At 42.5% G+C, this 17,286-nt stretch overlaps 2 protein-coding genes across 2 annotated transcripts; one reads left to right on the top strand and one right to left on the bottom strand.

Annotated features, from left to right (window-relative positions):
* The first annotated feature begins 543 nt into the window (after nt 1–543).
* pdia4 (protein disulfide isomerase family A, member 4) lies at nt 544–5,049 on the top strand. The gene is made up of 10 exons (XM_083901760.1): nt 544–737; nt 2,117–2,291; nt 2,410–2,615; nt 2,695–2,833; nt 2,962–3,167; nt 3,256–3,414; nt 3,518–3,669; nt 3,801–3,957; nt 4,040–4,273; nt 4,400–5,049. The coding sequence occupies exons 1-10, from the start codon at nt 662–664 to the stop codon at nt 4,813–4,815; spliced, it is 1,920 nt and encodes a 639-aa protein (XP_083757886.1). The 5' UTR covers nt 544–661; the 3' UTR covers nt 4,816–5,049.
* A 120-nt stretch (nt 5,050–5,169) lies between these two features.
* Nucleotides 5,170–15,901, bottom strand: LOC310937659 (alanine aminotransferase 2-like). Its single transcript, XM_083901977.1, has 12 exons — nt 15,837–15,901; nt 15,576–15,743; nt 10,611–10,700; nt 9,836–9,944; nt 9,552–9,685; nt 8,885–9,128; nt 8,429–8,508; nt 7,525–7,661; nt 6,214–6,388; nt 5,975–6,130; nt 5,778–5,890; nt 5,170–5,682 (listed from the first exon to the last, which is right to left on the bottom strand). The coding sequence occupies exons 2-12, from the start codon at nt 15,720–15,722 to the stop codon at nt 5,592–5,594; spliced, it is 1,476 nt and encodes a 491-aa protein (XP_083758103.1). The 5' UTR covers nt 15,723–15,743; nt 15,837–15,901; the 3' UTR covers nt 5,170–5,591.
* Between the last annotated feature and the right edge of the window lie 1,385 nt (nt 15,902–17,286).

Raw genomic sequence — 17,286 nt, 5'->3', positions numbered from 1 at the left:
CCTGAGCTGTGACTGATATTCATGGTTTGTGCTCCAAACAAGGTGAACACACGTGAGCTCTATTTTCAGCTTTTATCAGAGTCAAAAGTCATCACTTCTGTCAGTGGCTGATGCTTGGCATTTACATTCATGGATAAGACTATTTCCATGTAAATTCAGAAGATTTAAGAGAAAAAAGTATTTGTTAATGTCCTTTATCTGGAAAATGAACTTTGATGTCAAAGTTTAAAGCAATAGTTCACGTTTATTAAAGATTAAAGCGAACATGAAGACCTACATTAAAAATAAATGTACCCATCACTATCAGAGACAGGAAACTATTAAAAAAAATTGACCAATAACGTCCTCCAACGTTTCTGACTGAGGAATTGAGTGGCGACTTGTGATTGGACGAGAGCGAGTGGCGAGAGCCAATCACAACGTGGCAAGTCAGACAAGTTCCAGACGGGGGTGGTGGCGTGCGTGATTTCTGTGTAATTAGTTTGTATGAAACCACCAGCCAAAGGCGCCCACGTCGGCCACACTATCAGCAGTATTGATCCGGTACAGCGGACACTTAGATGACATTCATCGGCGCTAACTGCTGAGCTAATTAGTCCGCTGCTTCGGAGAAAAGAGGGGAGGCACGTTGTCGCTAACGCAGCTGCATCATCAGTGGACAATGAGGAAGGTTGCTCTGCTGCTCATTGTGCTGCTCGGCGTTGCTTATTTTGCAACTGTCAGCAGGTGTGAAGATGGTGAGTCCTGATTGCGGTCGCCGTTTGTTTCCCTGGGTGTTTTATTGGTGTAAAACAGCTAGTTAAGCGAGCTGCGTTGCTGCAAATGCTCTGCTATATCCTGTTAGCATGCTGGCTAAAAGGATGGGACGGCTAATAACAACAAAACTGCCACAAACACACAAATATGCTCCAACGTTTTGAATTGACTTAGTTATGTTTTACTTTTACATTCTTAGTCATTTATTGTGATAGAAGAAGCTCCGGTATCTGACAGGATATACTCATTTTATTGGGTACACCCGTTCAACTTTTTGGAAATGTACATACAGTGAAAAATCGCGATATCTTGTATGGCGATATTTTTTTACACTTTGTTTTTCTTGCGTGGAGATGATATCGCTTTTTAGACACAAAGTGTCCATATTTTGCATGTAATTTTTTAAAAAATTGATGTTACAAGCATGCAACTTTTTTATGTATTAGCATAAAAGCATCAATTGACAACTAGATGGTGTCAATTGCTCACAGCTAGCTAGAGCTGTATCGAGATAATGTCATATTGTGACTCAAATATCGAGATGATATCGTATTGTGAGAAATATTGAGATAATATATTGTGGTGTCTCTGGCGATTCCCTCCCCAACTAAACGCCTGATCAGCCAATCACAGAGCAGCAGCAAATTCTATCAAAATCACAACACAGTCTACTGCTATTTTCAAATTGCAGGAGGGGATTGTCAGGCGTATTCAAATCTAGAGTTTAAAGAGAAAGGTGTGAGAAGGAAAACATCCAGTTGGCAGCAGCTCTTGTAGCCAAAAAAAATACCTTGATAATGACAAGGGAAAATGGCTCGACTGGTTCGAGATGACAGTCATGCACTAGTAACTCAAATAACCACTGAGGTATGCAAAAGGTCATCACTGAATGCACAACATACAGTAAACAGATGATCACACTCTGTTCAGCAAAGAACACAAATACTGAGGCTCACCTAACTGTACTGAATAAGATTGGAAAAATGTTGTTTGTGTCTGTTGTGACGATCAAAGGCTAGAGTCAGAATTGTGTGTAAACAACATGAAAGAAATGAACCATCCACGTCTAACATTGAGGCCCTTATAGTTGCTGACTTTGTGTGTCCTTTTATGACCTGTGTTCCCATTATTACAGAAAACAACACAAAATCTCACCTTGTTGAATCTGTGCTGCGGTGAATTAAGCATAAGTGGGTCAAATCCAGTACTAGCACGGCGCATCTAATAAAGTGGCCAGTGTCCACAACTGCATCGGTCAATAAAAAGTAAAATGCGTGTAATTGTTCCAAGCAGTCTGTTGGTGGCAGCCACACACCATCACAGCTTTACACACTCTCACTGAAGTGAATTTGTCTTCTAGATGGAACAGAGGAGAGGGAGGAGGCTGAAGATGACAGCGATGATGATGAGGAGGACGAGGATGAAGATGACACTGAAGTGAAAGAAGAGAACGGGGTCCTGATTCTCAACGACAACAACTTCGAAACGTTCATGGAGGGGAAGGACACAGTATTAGTGGAGTTTTATGCTCCGTGGTACGTTTGCCCCTCTCTCATATTCATGTTGCGATCAGAACATTTGAGTTAGAGCTCTGTTTTCAAGACAAACTTTTGAATAATTATCTATTCTTGGTTTATCTTTTTTTTTTTAAAGGTGTGGCCATTGCAAACAGTTTACCCCAGTGTATGAAAAAATCGCTCAGGCTCTGAAGGAGAACGACCCTCCTATACCTGTGGCCAAAGTGGACGCAACAATAGCCAGCGACTTGGCGAGCCGGTTTGAAGTGTCGGGCTATCCCACCATCAAGATCCTTAAAAACGGGGAGCCTGTGGACTATGACGGAGACAGGACACAGAAGGGTATGAGCAGTACCATTTAACACTTTCAGCACTAATTTAAAAGAGGAGAAAATAAACGTGCTGAATTTGTTTGTTGCAGCTATTGTCGATCGGGTGATAGAGGTGGCTCAGCCAGACTGGAAGCCTCCTCCTGAGGCTACTCTGGTGCTGACCAAAGACAACTTTGATGATATTGTGAACAATGCAGACATCATCCTGGTGGAGTTCTACGCCCCATGGTCAGTGATAAGGCACAAGATGGTTTAATTGCCACTGTAAAAGTCATGTTTGTTGCCACTTCAAATATTTTGAATAGCAGCTCTTAAGACGTGATAAAAGGCTCCTTGTAATTTGCTTTTTCCTCCAGGTGCGGACACTGTAAACGTCTGGCTCCGGAGTACGAGAAAGCAGCTAAAGAGCTGAGCCAGCGCTCTCCTCCCATCCCTCTGGCCAAGGTGGACGCCACTGTGGAGAACGAGCTCGGCACGCGCTTTGGAGTCACAGGCTACCCCGACCTGAAGATGTTCAGGAAGGGCAAAGTGTTTGAATACAACGGACCCAGAGAGACGCGTGGTAGGTCACTGATCGTGTCACACACAGAGAGATTTTATTTTCTGCTCACCCTTCCAGCACGGATTCATGTCTTTCACTTCCTCTCCAGGCATCGTTGAATACATGGGTGAGCAGGCTGGGCCTCCCTCCAAACAAGTCCAGGCGGCGAAACAGGTGCAGGAGCTCATCAAGGACGGTGATGACGCCATCATTGTCGGCGTATTCTCAAGTGAACAGGATGCAGGCTATGAGGTTTACGTCGAGGCGTGTAAGTCACTCCCGTCAGGTGGATTTAATGTCAATATTTTGTTGTTTGATAGAGAACTTGGCCTTTTATGATGTTTTTCTTCCTGTTGCTGGTCTTCTGACAGGTAATGCACTGAGGGATGACTTCACTTTCCGTCACTCCTTCAGCTCCGAGGTGACCAGTCTACTAAAAGCGTCGCCTGGTCAGATCGTCATTGTTCACCCTGAGAAGTTCCGCTCAAAGTACGAACCAGCGTCGCAAACATTTGCACTAAAGGTACGGTAATTTTTCCAGCTGGTTGGGTTTTTACTCTACATCGGTTCGCTTTCAATGTGATCGAATCATGGCAGTCACTGCCGCTTTGTCCTGTTTTAAAGAAAAGGTTTCTTTTGACTTGAATTTCACAGGACTCTACATCAGTGTCAGAAGTGCAGGAGTTCTTCAAGAAGCATGTAATTCCCCTGGTGGGCCACAGGAAACCAAGCAATGACGCCAAGCGCTACACAAAACGACCCTTGGTGGTCGTGTACTACGGAGTTGACTTCAGCTTTGACTACAGGAAAGGTGAGTGTGTTTAAAGTCTGTTCTTTTTTTGTTACGTTTTTAGCAAATGTTTTTGTAATAAAGCTCCTTATTTCAATTTTAGCGACTCAGTTCTGGAGGTCCAAGGTTCTTGAGGTGGCCAAAGACTTCCCAGAGTACACATTCGCTATTGCCGACGAGGAAGACTTTGCAGATGAGCTGAAGAGCCTGGGCCTGAGTGACAGCGGAGAGGAAGTCAACGTGGGAATTCTCGCAGATGGAGGCAAAAAGTTTGCGATGGAACCAGAAGAGTTTGACACTGACGTGCTGCAAGACTTTGTAATCGCATTTAAAAAAGGTGAGCGTTTGTATAAGAAGTGTTTTGATTGGAGTTTTGAGGCTTGATTACTCTTAGAGCTGATTACTCTTAGAGTTGAAAGAATCAAAATGATAAATTATATTCCTCAAATTTCTTTTCCCACAGGAAAGCTCCGACCTATCATCAAGTCCCAGCCGGTGCCAAAGAACAACAAAGGACCAGTGAAGGTTGTGGTCGGAAAAACCTTTGACGAGATCGTCATGGATACCCAGAGCGACGTCCTGATCGAGTTTTACGCTCCCTGGTGCGGACACTGTAAGAAACTGGAGCCCGAGTTCTTGGCTCTGGGCAAAAAGTACAAAGTGGAGAAGAACATTGTGATCGCCAAGATGGACGCCACGGCCAACGACGTGCCAAACGAGAACTACAAAGTGGAAGGCTTCCCCACGATATACTTGGCGCCAAGTAACGGCAAGCAGAGCCCCATCAAATTTGAAGGTGGAGACAGAACAGTGGAGGGGTTTAGTAAGTTCTTGGAGAAACATGCCACAACACTGTCACAGAGGAGGGATGAACTTTGAAACACAGGCCTAACCAGTAGCTGAGAACTCCTCACACCATGCACAGGCAGAGACTTGGGAGGGGGGGGAACCAGAGGGAGGAACCTCTGTGAAATCAAACGGTGTTACTGAGTTGCTGTGATGATTTACTATGTTCAGTCATCATTTTAGTTTCTGTTCATTCCAAGAGATTTCTTCTGTTTCTAAAGAAAAAAAAAAAAGCATGTAAGCACTGTTGATCCAACCCTTTTTAAATAAAACTCAAAATGATGGTGGCTCTGTGCACCAACACTCAACTGTGACTCTGACCTGTATTCAGTGACAGTAAAACAATGTTAGTGGAGTGTACACTTGAGATAAAGTGTTTTTAGAAATTCTAAAAGTTTAATTTCATTGAACATTAGTATTACAATGGTATTCACTTAGTTGAGGATTTCCTTGTCAGTACTTGGTCTCTAATTACTTTAAAAACTCTATAGTCAGTCATAGAAATCAAATAATCACTTAACATGAGTTTGAAACGGAAACATCATTGCAGGGGAGAAAGGCACCTGTAAGGGGGATCTAAAACTAAACCTGACAAATTTTGGCCATGTGATACTTTACAAAACGTCAAGTACTGATAATCAGGATATCATTGCGTGCATCATATAAAGGGCGGGAAAGCTTTGATTGCACATTTTTTGTGCCAGTGAAGAAACCTGAAGTCTTTAAGACAGCAAGTTTCTTCACTGGCTGGGATACAGGCTTAAATGCACTTAAAGATGAAGGCACTGAAAGAGTTTGTTCTCGCGTCGTTACGAAAACTCCTGCGTGAAGCGCAGATGGAACTCGCGGATCCTCTGCAGCACAATCTTCAGCTTCTCGGTGGGTGGCAAGATGGTCATCCTGAGTAGATTAGAATGGGCAGATTAAAGGCAAAATAGTAGTACTTCAATCAGAAGCAATGCCACATTTTTGGGATTAAAAGTCACTGTACCAACCTGAAGTGGAACGTTCCCTCTCTCTGCCCAAAACCACTACCTGGTACCAGACAGATACCCTCCTCGTTCAGGAGCCTCAAACAGTAGAACAAGTCTGGGAGTTGACCTAACTCCTACAAACACACATTTGTACTAATGTAAACAATTCTCTTCTCTAGACGTGTATTAGTGTGATGCAGGGGATATGAAAAACAAACCTTGGCCTTGTCGATGGCCTTCTGTGGTATAGTGATGCGGGGGAAAGTGTACATGGCCCCCTGGACTGGATTACACGTGATGCCAGGTACTGTGTTGAAGATCTGCTCTGTTAAGCTGGCCTTCTCTGCCAAAGCTGCCAACACCTCTGTCTTCTCCTGGACAGACAGTGAAAGACTACATGAACTCAAAGTTCAATCAAATTCACGTGTTAACATGCACGACTTTATTTTTTCCAAACCTTAATGAATGTGGCGTGGGAGGGCTCATCAGGCTGCGGTGGGTCGACCACCATGTCCAGGATAGCCTGCCCGGGGACGGGGGGACAGAGACGCACTGACACCAGCTTAAGGAGTTGAGCCTTCACCATAGGGTCCAAGTTAATCACCTCCATGTAACCTCCACGGAATCCACACCTGATAAAAGTGGAGAAAGACGTCAAATATCATAGACTGTATATTTAAAAAAAACCAAAAAAAAAACCGCAGTCTGAAAGGAAAATCATGGAAGTAGCACTTAGCCACCAGGGGGCAACTCTGGAACTCCATTTGAGTGGATGTCTAAAGGAGCCTACTTGATTTATAACATACACCAAATCCCTGACAAATGAATTGTCTCAATTGCTATTTTAGGGTCTTCTGCAATAGGCCATAATGTAATTGTATTATGATCTTGTTTAAAGGAAAATAGACAATGAATCACAGCACACACAGAGGAAACCAGTGTGATTGACAACTGTTATCATCCCATATTTGCATTTTCAAACACTGACATGCCAGTCCAATCACACACCTTGAGGCTTCGCAACAGTTGGGTTTTGCAACCGTCCATTTTTAAATTCAGTCTATGCTAAATATAGAATGCTTCTCCATGTATGTCCATAGCATAAGTCGTGCTCACGCGACACGAGCTCATGCAGTCTCGGAGGAACCACTTTTCTCCACCGGACACAAGCTCATGTAAACGCGTGATTAACTGGAATAAGTTGTTATTCCCAGGGTCTATGCTGGTCTTCAGACTATTTAATGTTAGATATTTTTTTCTTTTTCTTGCGGGACTTTGAGAAAGAGATGCAGAGAGGTGCAACATGCCATTAAACTGCACTTGTACATACAGCTATTGAACCAGAGAGCACCGAGTATAACTTTATGTTCAATAAACAGACAAAAAAAAGACAAAAACTTGAATGAGTCTCATTGAATGACACACGTTATTGCCTATATTTATAGTGTATTCGGTCTTAAATTTCATTCAAGTTTGCATTAAAACATTTTTTTTTTTTTTTTTTTTAAGTTTTACATTTGACTTGCTGAAACCTGCAGATACCCTGTATTCTGCTGGTTAATGACCTTAAGATCAGCATTGACGTGCAACAGTATTGACTCTGTGTGCACATCTGTGGGGGGTAAACAAAACAGGGACCCTGCTCAAAGATATTACAGCAAATGTAGCCTTTATATTACCTTCAAGCCTTAAGATGTTCACTACGCGCCTCTCTGGATATTTAAAAAACACCCAATGCGCTTTATGAAACCATCTACCGTATACTCACTCTCCCATGTAGCATTTGGAGGTGGAGTGGAAGGAGGCCAACTCCACCGTGCTGGAGTATTCTGGTCCCATCTCGAACAAAACCTTCTTAAAGGAGTGGAATTCACTGCCCTCCGAGTACACGTTACCCTGGTAAACCTGGAATGAGAAGAATGAAGTAAGAATAAACTGCAATGTATTTAAAAAATGTATAGTATGTGCACATTGCAAGTGATGCAGTGCATTATATTATGTAGAAATCAAAACACAAAACCAAGCACATTTTACTTTTAAGCAGTAGTCCATGGTCATATATAGATAAATGCTATGGTCTGTAGTCTATACAGAGGCCACAGTTTCCCCTATCATCTTCCACCACAGCTTAAATATTTCCTTGTTTTTTTTGTCTATATAAGCGAACTAAAGGCCGTGGTTACATTATAACGAGAGGTAGTTCTTTTTAAGATTAAGATTAAGATTAAGATTAAGATTAAGATTATAAGATTAAGATTAAGATTAAGAACCCTTTAAGTCCCGCAAGGGGAAATTCAATTCTGCAGTGAGTTAGTGAACACACACAGCACACAGTGAGGTGGAGAACATGCTAACCCAGCGCAGTGAGCTGCCATGCCAGTGAGCGGCGCTCGGGGAGCAGTGAGGGGGTTAAGTGCCTTGCTCAACAGCACTTCAGCTGCGGACTGGTCGGGGATTGAACCGGCTACCTTCCGGTCTCGAGCTCGAAGCCCTAACCACTAGGCCACAGCTGCCCAGTGTTCTGTGTTTTTTTATATGATTCACCAGCATGTGTAACACTTATCTATGTGCCATTCTGTGTGTGACATCTTGATGTCTTCTGTGTGTGTTTAAATGCTGTTGTTGACTTAAAAAATAACAAAATTTGTGCATCATAAACATTGTACACTTACTTCATCAGCCAGGAGGAAGAGGCGCTCCTCTTTGGCAAACCGGATCACATCTTCAATACGCTGTCTTGTCTGCACCTGACCTGCAGAACAGGAAAACCAGTGGTTAAACGTGTCAGAGGGGAAATCAATCATCGACAACTCGCCAAGCAGGTTCTCCCTAAAAGTGTTAATCTGTCTCGGGTGCATTGCACGGCGAGGTGAGTGGAATTGTACGACGACTGTCGACGAACGTTTTTGTTTAAAAGCAGCATTTTCACGTAAACACAACATGCCATAAGCAATTAAAAATAATATTTTTAAATTGAAGAGTAATGTGTGGGTATGTCTGATATTCTGCATAAACGAGTATCCAGCCTGTAGCATGTAGCATGTAGCTCTCCCTGCACCTCCCTTCAAGCTGAGGTAGCATTTTCCATGCCAGGGCCTCATACTTTCACATGGTTAAAGTTAACATACCTGTAGGGTTTCCCGGGTTAATGATGCAGAGGACGCGAGGGCTGCAGTTCTGCCTGGCTTCACTGATGGCTCTCTTGAGTTCTGCAATGTCCAACCCCCAACAATTGTCCTCATCCAGGTAATAATTGATCTGCACCCCGCCCAGGTCAGCCAGGGCGGCCGAGTACAGAGGATACTGGGGGATGGGGATCATCACTCCTGTGCGATCGCGGCCCTCGCCGGACATCAGCAGCTTCAGCATGGTCTTTTAGTAGCAGGTGGGGGGGAAGGAAAAATAAGGGAGACAAGAGCAAGAATAGAAAAGAGAGTCATACTGTAGCGATGACACACCAGCGCAACAGCTGATCCAGAAGCAAATATACTCAAGCCAGCAGAGCAAACGAACACACCTAGCTATATTTGCACACACAAAAAAACCTGTATGATGGAACTATAAGCTCCAGTAGATAGGTGTAATCTAATGATCAGTCAGTAGCCTGATAATGTTAGGTCAGTGTGAGAGTGACAAAGGTTGGTGGGTAGAATGAAGTGTGGGTAGACGTGCAAAGTGCAAAGAGTATAAAATTAACAGGAAGTGAATTAAGATCTGGAACAAAATAAGTCATCTATGCTGGAAAATGGTGAAACAGATTTGGAATCGTGGGATTTTATGATAATAAGACAATACCACAATGGCATCACTGGCTCCAGTGGAGAGAAAGATGTTGTCATGGCTGGACGGGATTCCACCATCTCTCCTCTCGATGTAGCGCGCCACATCCTGACGGATGCACTCAATCCCCTGACTGGCGCTGTACGACCCTGGAAACACATGGAAGTGAACTTTGTCTCAGACAAACACAATCGGTCGGTCGATTAGGCCAGCGGACGGAGTTGAACCGTCCGAATTAATGATTAATAGCAAAACACAAAGCGGAGCGGTTGGTTGGAATGAAGGGGGAGTTGTCTGACCTATACTGTGGCCACCGCACGCATTGAGAATACGCTGTGCTCTTTGCTTTACGTCCGCTGGAAACCTGCTGTCGTCCATGAGCTCAGGGTAAGAACATAAAGCCAAGACCTGTGGGATTAAACCATCATACATTAAAACATTATATTATAAAAGCACATGAGAATGTACACTATCGTTCAAAAGTTTGGGGTCACCTATACAATTTGATTGTGTTTTCCATTAAAAGTCACACTTTTATTCATCAAAAGAGTTGCAAAATGAATAGAAAATATTCAATCGACGGTTTTCTAATCAAACACAATGTACCATTAGAACACTGGAAAGATGGTTGCTGGAAATGGGCCTCTATACACCTATGTACATATACATACATATTCCATTAAAAACCAGACGTTTGCAGCTAGAATAGTCATTTACCACATTAACAATGTACAGAGTGTATTTCTGATTCATTTAATGTTATATTCATTATTTTCCTTAAATTTAAGGACATTTCTAAGTAAAAAATTTTGAACGGTGGGGAACAAAGGAGTAATTTTCAGTATTTTGCAAATATACAGTATATAAATATATAAAATAGAATGTGAGACTTGCAGTACACTCAGAAAATACTGTATGTACAGTATCTGAAAAAGCAACAGCATGGTCCAATTTTGTTGTATTTTAATGCAACAACAATAAAGGCATTCTGATTTTGAAATACAGTTTAACATAATTATGTTGCTACCTCTTTATTATGCATAAGCACTCACTGTGACAATACAGTGAACGTACCTGTCTGAAAAACGTGATAGGTTTCTGACTCATCGCCTGAGCATCACCGATGTTCACCTTGTGAACTTCTGTGAAAGGTTTCTTGACTCCCTGAAAAAGTGAAACACATTTTTGTTTTCTTAAAGGCTCTGACAACAACATTCACACTACACATTTTTCAAAAACGAAGTTTTGAGACACGAACGGCATCGTCGGTCGCACAAAATCGACAAAGTCAAGTTGGACGTTGTGATCGCATCTCGAATGGTTGCCATGATAAAGAACACTTTGTTCCACGCTGCGCTTCTGCGGGGAAATAAATCCCTTCAGACAGCGTGTAAATCAAATCAAAACACCCCCGTAAAGATGGGGCCTCCGCTTGCGTCTTCTCTCATTAGCACGCTTTGGTTTCACAAAGACACTGTTTGGAGTTTGTGTCTGCTGGTCTGAGCCAGGATGACGCTGCTGCCGCTGCTGCTGCTGATGATGATGATGATGGGGGGACACAGAAGCACAAACCCCTCACTGTTCACGACCAGGTCACAACTTAGAAACGCTGGTATAATTAATTAGTTTGCGTGATGCGCTTGGACTGTTCCATAATATTCCACATCTGTCGTCCAGCTGAAGCAGCTCTTTTCGTCTCTATTGAATCAGCATTGTCCTCTGTCCTCATCTCTTTGACCAAAATGGACCCTGCAAGCGCTGGTGTAGTGGTCTGTCTGCATGCTGCATCTGTTTATCTCTTGATCAAATGAGGAAACGAAGCAACGAGGTATAAAATCAAATAGATTTTGTGCTGTTTTCCATGTCCCCTTTGTCAAAATGACCAACATTTTAGATAAAACACAAACGTCTGGCGTCCTTCCCAGAGCTTACTGGGAAGTAAACAAAAAGAAGGCAATTGATTTAAGACGAGTTTTGACATGTGCCTATTATCCACGCCCAAATCTCAACCCATGGTCTGACTTCTCTTAATGCAGAGCACAGAAGAAGTGTTGCCTCAGCCATAAACCGTTAAGTGCCAGAAAACAAATTGCATGGAATCTGCTTTACCCTGGTTCTTCGTGGATCTAAAAAAAAACACGCCAGATTGTTGCAGATTCCTGTGGCTCTCATCTTCAAAATGTTGCCAGAAGCCGTTGGTGAAAACTACGTCAGGATTAGTGTGATTGGGGAATAGATAAACTTACTTACTTACTAGACAGGCAACCACTAGATCACAAATGTAGCTTTGCATGTCTCTCAGTAGAGGTTTGGAACATAATATTATAACCTTTAATTTCGCTGTGCTTGAACAGAGACATTTGAGGCAATTTGGTGGTCATAATGAACGAATGTAAGTGGATGCGGCACGTTTCCGCTTTAGTTCTCGTCCCTGCCTGCTCTCCGGCAACAAAGAGGCCGCTGTTCTCTGGGAGAGAGGGGGAAAAAGAAAACAGGCCAGTCGTCTCTTTACAGTCCAAGTTACTGCTGCTCACTCAGCACCAGGCACTGATTACACAGTCCGGACCAGTGAAGCGGGCCAACAGGCCTAGCGGGTCAACAGCCCGAATAAAGCCTGTCCTGTCGACCATCCTGAATTCACATTTCCCTCCGTGTTATGATGTGATCTGAAACTGTCATCCCCTTCTCAAGAGCATTCAGGCGGGGCCAAAATAATTGGGACTGCACTAACTCAATCTCTGAAGTGACAGAAAGTGGAAATAACCACTGCTGCATTGCTCATGTGATTGATCTACTTCAACGTTACTTTGCACAAGATGCCGATAGAGATGAAGCTCGATGTCAGATGATGTTTAAACGTATTATATTAAGCCATAGAATAGAATGAGCACACTCTTAGAAATAAGGGTTCCAAAAGGGTCCTTCTACAAGGGCTGAGGTTCTACCTGGAACCATTTGCTCCTGAAAAACCGTTTCCCAAAGACATCCCTTATATGGTTCTACTTAGCACTTTTATTTCTAAGAGTGCACGACATGTCATCAGAGAAATGTGTAGGGCTGAAACAATTACCCGATTGTTAATCGATCGTCAACCATTTTTGATGATTAAATCAGTTGTAGAGCTTTTTAAACCATTTTTCTCAATGTGAATATTTTCTGGTTTCTGGTTAAATAGGCTATTTCTTGTTACTTGTTCCATTTTCTACGCACCGACCACATACCCGGATATATACAGTAGAACAGAATTTTCATACTTTCCTCCAAGTACTGCCAGAGGAAGTTTGCGTACCACTGATGGTACACGTACTGCAGTTTGAGAACCATGGCTCTAGATAACAAAGAAATCATCATCATTTCCAACATAATCTGACATTTTATGGACCAAATGGTGAATCGATTATGAAAATGATCACTCGTCGCAGCCACAGACGTGATAAATTGAAATGCTGCCGTCGCTGATAACAACAAACGTACAGCCAGTATCCACACTTTTTGATTTTATTTGCCAGGCCACAAGCAGTTTTTTGGTCTGTTGCTCCAACAACACAATTACACAGCTCACAGCACTTTAACACCAGAAATGCTGACCGTTAGTGAAACTAAAAAGTTTCACTAGCCTTCTTCAAAAGCGCCTGTGAGAAGTCTCCAGTAATGTTGCTGCAGATATTTCCTGATACACTTCTGCCTGTTGTGGCATGCAAACATTAACCAAAACCGTTGAATGTTTTTCAAACTAAACCAGATGGTGGAACAGTTACGTCAGTTAAAAAGTAGCTGTGATTCCAACGCTGAAATGGCCTTGCAGAAGCAGAAAAGAAACTGCGTGATTCATTGCTTTCTACGACCACAGACAATGCAGACTTTAACCAGCAGCCAAAAGTAGCTGTGTGCTTTGCAGGCCTTGTCTGGAGTGAGGATTTTTATAAAGGGACATTGCCACACGAGCACACACAAACTTCCATCAAATCTGCTGAGCCCTCAACAAAAAGTGTTCTTAACAAACCATCCTGGAGTGTTTTAGAAAAAGAAAGACGCACACAAAAAACAAATCTCTTCCTCTTTTTTTTGTTTAACTCTCATTTGCATCTATTGGTGAACGTTAAAAAGAAGCTTAATGCTCCCTGACAGCACATGATCAAATATTAGATTCAACACAAGCAAGTCGGTCCACCTGTTGTGGACTTTGGATGTGACTCATCTAACATAAACCTTTCATAATTGCTGATTAAAAAGTTAATGGCTGCAAAGACTCAAGCAGTGTTGTTGTACTCGAGTACAACATTCACGTATCTGTACTTTGTTATTTCTATTTCAAGCAACTTTTATCTTTGTTCCTCGTTACAACCAAATCAAATCAGAAGAAGAAGAGTTGGTAATGGTCTGTATTAATATAGTGCTTTTCTGGTCTTGATGAGCTGCTTTACACTTCAGTTTTCACCAATTCAAGGACACACCCTTCCAGGTAAGACAACTCACCTTACCCCTGAGCTACCATTGCTCAATCCTAACACATCACTTTAATATGTTTGCTTTTAAAAAAACACAAATATTAAGTACAGTAAATGTCACATACTTAAGTAATATTATTTTGTGACTTCAAATTCTACCAAAGTAATTTTCTGGTGTAATACATGCACTGTTACTCAAGTATCCCTTTAATGTACTTTATACAAGAATGGATTAAAGTTAGTGACTTGTTCCTGGGTTTGTTTTGGGCTTTCCTTTTTATTTGAGGGGAGGTACAACTGGTGGGCCACCAGGAACGAGAGAACATTTGCCAAAATGGGGTGGAGGGCTGGCTTGTTTATAACCCTCCTTGCACAGAAAGGCCTAACAGCTGCACTGAGCTCTCCCAATGAAAGCTCTCCCCACAGGGGGGAGTGAGATGGGCAAAGTCACGGAGAGACAAAACCGTACTCTCTCATCTTATGCAATAACCTTCCACAATAAACACATCATCCACTCTCACAATGCCGCGGCCCTGGTCCAGCGAGAGAGGAGTGAAATGCACTCAGGCCTGCCAAGAACCAGTCCCCTACATAACTGCCGGGGGGGTTGCATTACAGCTTTTAAGAGACTCCCTGTTTCCCGGAGGCATCTCCTTTGTGAAGACAAGCAGATCAATATTAATACAGCAGAATTGTACCATTAGTAACCAGGATAGGCCTGCAAGGACTTTTAAAAGCATGTCTGTGTGTCCTCCCACCTTCAGCCAGACAGCACAGACTCACAACAACCACAGCCTTTCCATCCATCCATTATCTACCGCTTTATCCTGTGCCTATCTCAGCTGACATAGGGCGATAGGCGAGGTACACCCTGGACAGCTTGCCAGTCCATCACAGGGCCACAAACAACCATTCACGTCATTGCTATAATCTACCATTTCACATGTCAAAGAACCAGAATTAAGTTGTTTTTTTTGCTTTTGCCACATCCACAGAAGGACGATTTTCTATTTAAATCATGTGAAGCTTCTGTGCTTTTTCATGGAAATGGTATTTTAATGGGAGACATATGGTTAGACAATAACTTTTTCCGATATTAACCAATGTTGAAAAATACTTCAAGCAGTATTGCTCACAGTTCATTTAAACTGTGTTCTGGCAATTTAAATAACCGTTTACATATTTAAAATGAACATGATTTGACAAAACTGAACACACAAGACACACAGACAAGTTCTATTTTATGAAATGACTGCAGTGATTTGGTTAAAACGTGTATGTGTAGCCAAACCAGGAGGGATCTGTATTTTCCAGCTGTTGAAGTGAGTGAGTGAGTGAGACAACAGCTGTGCAGTTCGTTTCCCCTTTCTAACACAAGGTTTCACTTAAACTGGTATTAACGTTTACACGAACAACTAATTCATGCCAAATTGAGCCTGGCGCTTTTAGCCAGAAGCTGGACGTTGTATTTAAATAATTCGGGTCCCCAAAGTGACTGTACGACACTTAAACATTAGGAAAACTATCACCACCGTATGACATAACAACAATAAACAGAAAGCACGTTGTCATGAAACACCCTCGTCTTTACCTCTCTCAGCTCCTTCTCTAGCTCCATGGCCCGTATGAAAATGGGGCCCCGCACCGCGTACTCGACCCGCTTGACGTTGGGGTTCATGCTGTCCAGAGTGAGGACCTTCCCCCGGTGCGACACCCCGTTCTCCTGCTGCTGGGACATTTTTTACTGTGGAGTTGAGACCTGAGGAGAAAAGAGGAGCAGCGGTGAGAGCATGTGGATGAGCAGCGAGTTTAAAGAGTCCTTTGATGACTCCGCTCTCTTTCTCTCAGTTACCAGTGTTTCAGCTTCTCCAGCTTCTCCTGCTTCTTCTCCTCCTTCTCCTTCTTCTTCCCTCTGAGCTGGGCTCACACTGACAGTTGAGTGTCTCCGCGGTCATATTCCCACTCCGTCGCCACGCCTCACTTCTGTCAGGTCGTGGTTGGTTGAACTCGTTTATTTCCCCTCCTCACTTTACTCAGCTTCGCCTCTGCTTCAGGGTGCCAAATGACGCCTTTAAGTGCCGTCGGAAAATAAAGCTTTTTTCATTTTTTTTAACCGTCCAAGGGACCCCTTTGAGGCCCTTACTTTTACACTTGGACGCGTGTAAAAGTAAATGTCAGTGTTGAATAAAGAGTTTTAAAACAGGTGAAACTTAACGGGATATTTCAGGCGTATTAACACATTATAAACACTGACTTGGCTGAAACAAACAAATACCTGAACCAACACCGTCACTGACAACATGGCCGCCATCGAATGCTACACCGGCTCACGTCTATAGCTTACAAAATATGTAGGTTACATTTACTATATCATTGCATCAAATCAGTGTTTTTAGTCCACAGGCACATATGAGCTGCGAGTCTACTGCAGCCTCCTTTAGTCAGTTTGTGACCTAGGACCTGTGATTAAGCTAAATCTGAATTAACAGATTCCCAAATTAAAAAGTATCCAAATAACACATTTGAACATACTAATGGAAGGAGCAATACATTGACAACTCAGTAGTGTTGTATATCATGTTATCAGTACGTATCACTTAAAGGTGCATTATGTAATAAATCTAAAGCAACTGGCAATAAAATCCTCCTAATATGTCACAGAGACTCAGGAATAATGTTCATATAACAAACTGAACTCATCAACAACAACAGTACAGCCAAAAATATTTGCATTAAAAAATATATTTTGCAGACTGCAAATCATGTCATCATTATGTTTTGGCATGTGGCGCCACCTACCGCCATTTACCAATCATTGCAGTCAGTAGAGTCTCAGCTGCCAAACAACCACGGGTTGCCAGTTACGTCAAAAAACGAAACCTAAAAGACCTTGGTATTTTGAATTTGAATGTAGAAATTGTTTTTGGCCACATTCTTACATATGGCACCTTTAAGATTCATTCATGAGAACAGTGGTGCACTTGTGTTAGTTCCTCAAACAACCACAAATCTGAACTATCCTTTTAAAAAACATTTTAAGGACCACTGCAACCACGGGAGACGTATTGAATTCAAGGTACCTAACCCGAGTTAATATCAAATAGTAGACACACTATTGTCGCTGTTCATGTATTGCCTATCACCTTATTCTCAACATGAGGGTCATAAGGAGCTGGCCTTCTTGCTGTGCACAGTGCAAGCCACTACGCCACCTAGTGACTCAGTTAAGCTGTTAAATGTGTCTTTACTTGCCTGTCAATTTCAGATGTATGCATATTTTTGATCAATCTCTTCCTTGCATT

Source organism: Microchirus variegatus, assembly GCF_963457635.1.
Source record: "Microchirus variegatus genome assembly, chromosome: 15".
NCBI classification, from domain to species: Eukaryota; Metazoa; Chordata; class Actinopteri; order Pleuronectiformes; family Soleidae; genus Microchirus; species Microchirus variegatus.
Note: the sequence above shows the minus strand (reverse complement) of the source record. Positions and strands in the feature narration are given on the sequence as shown.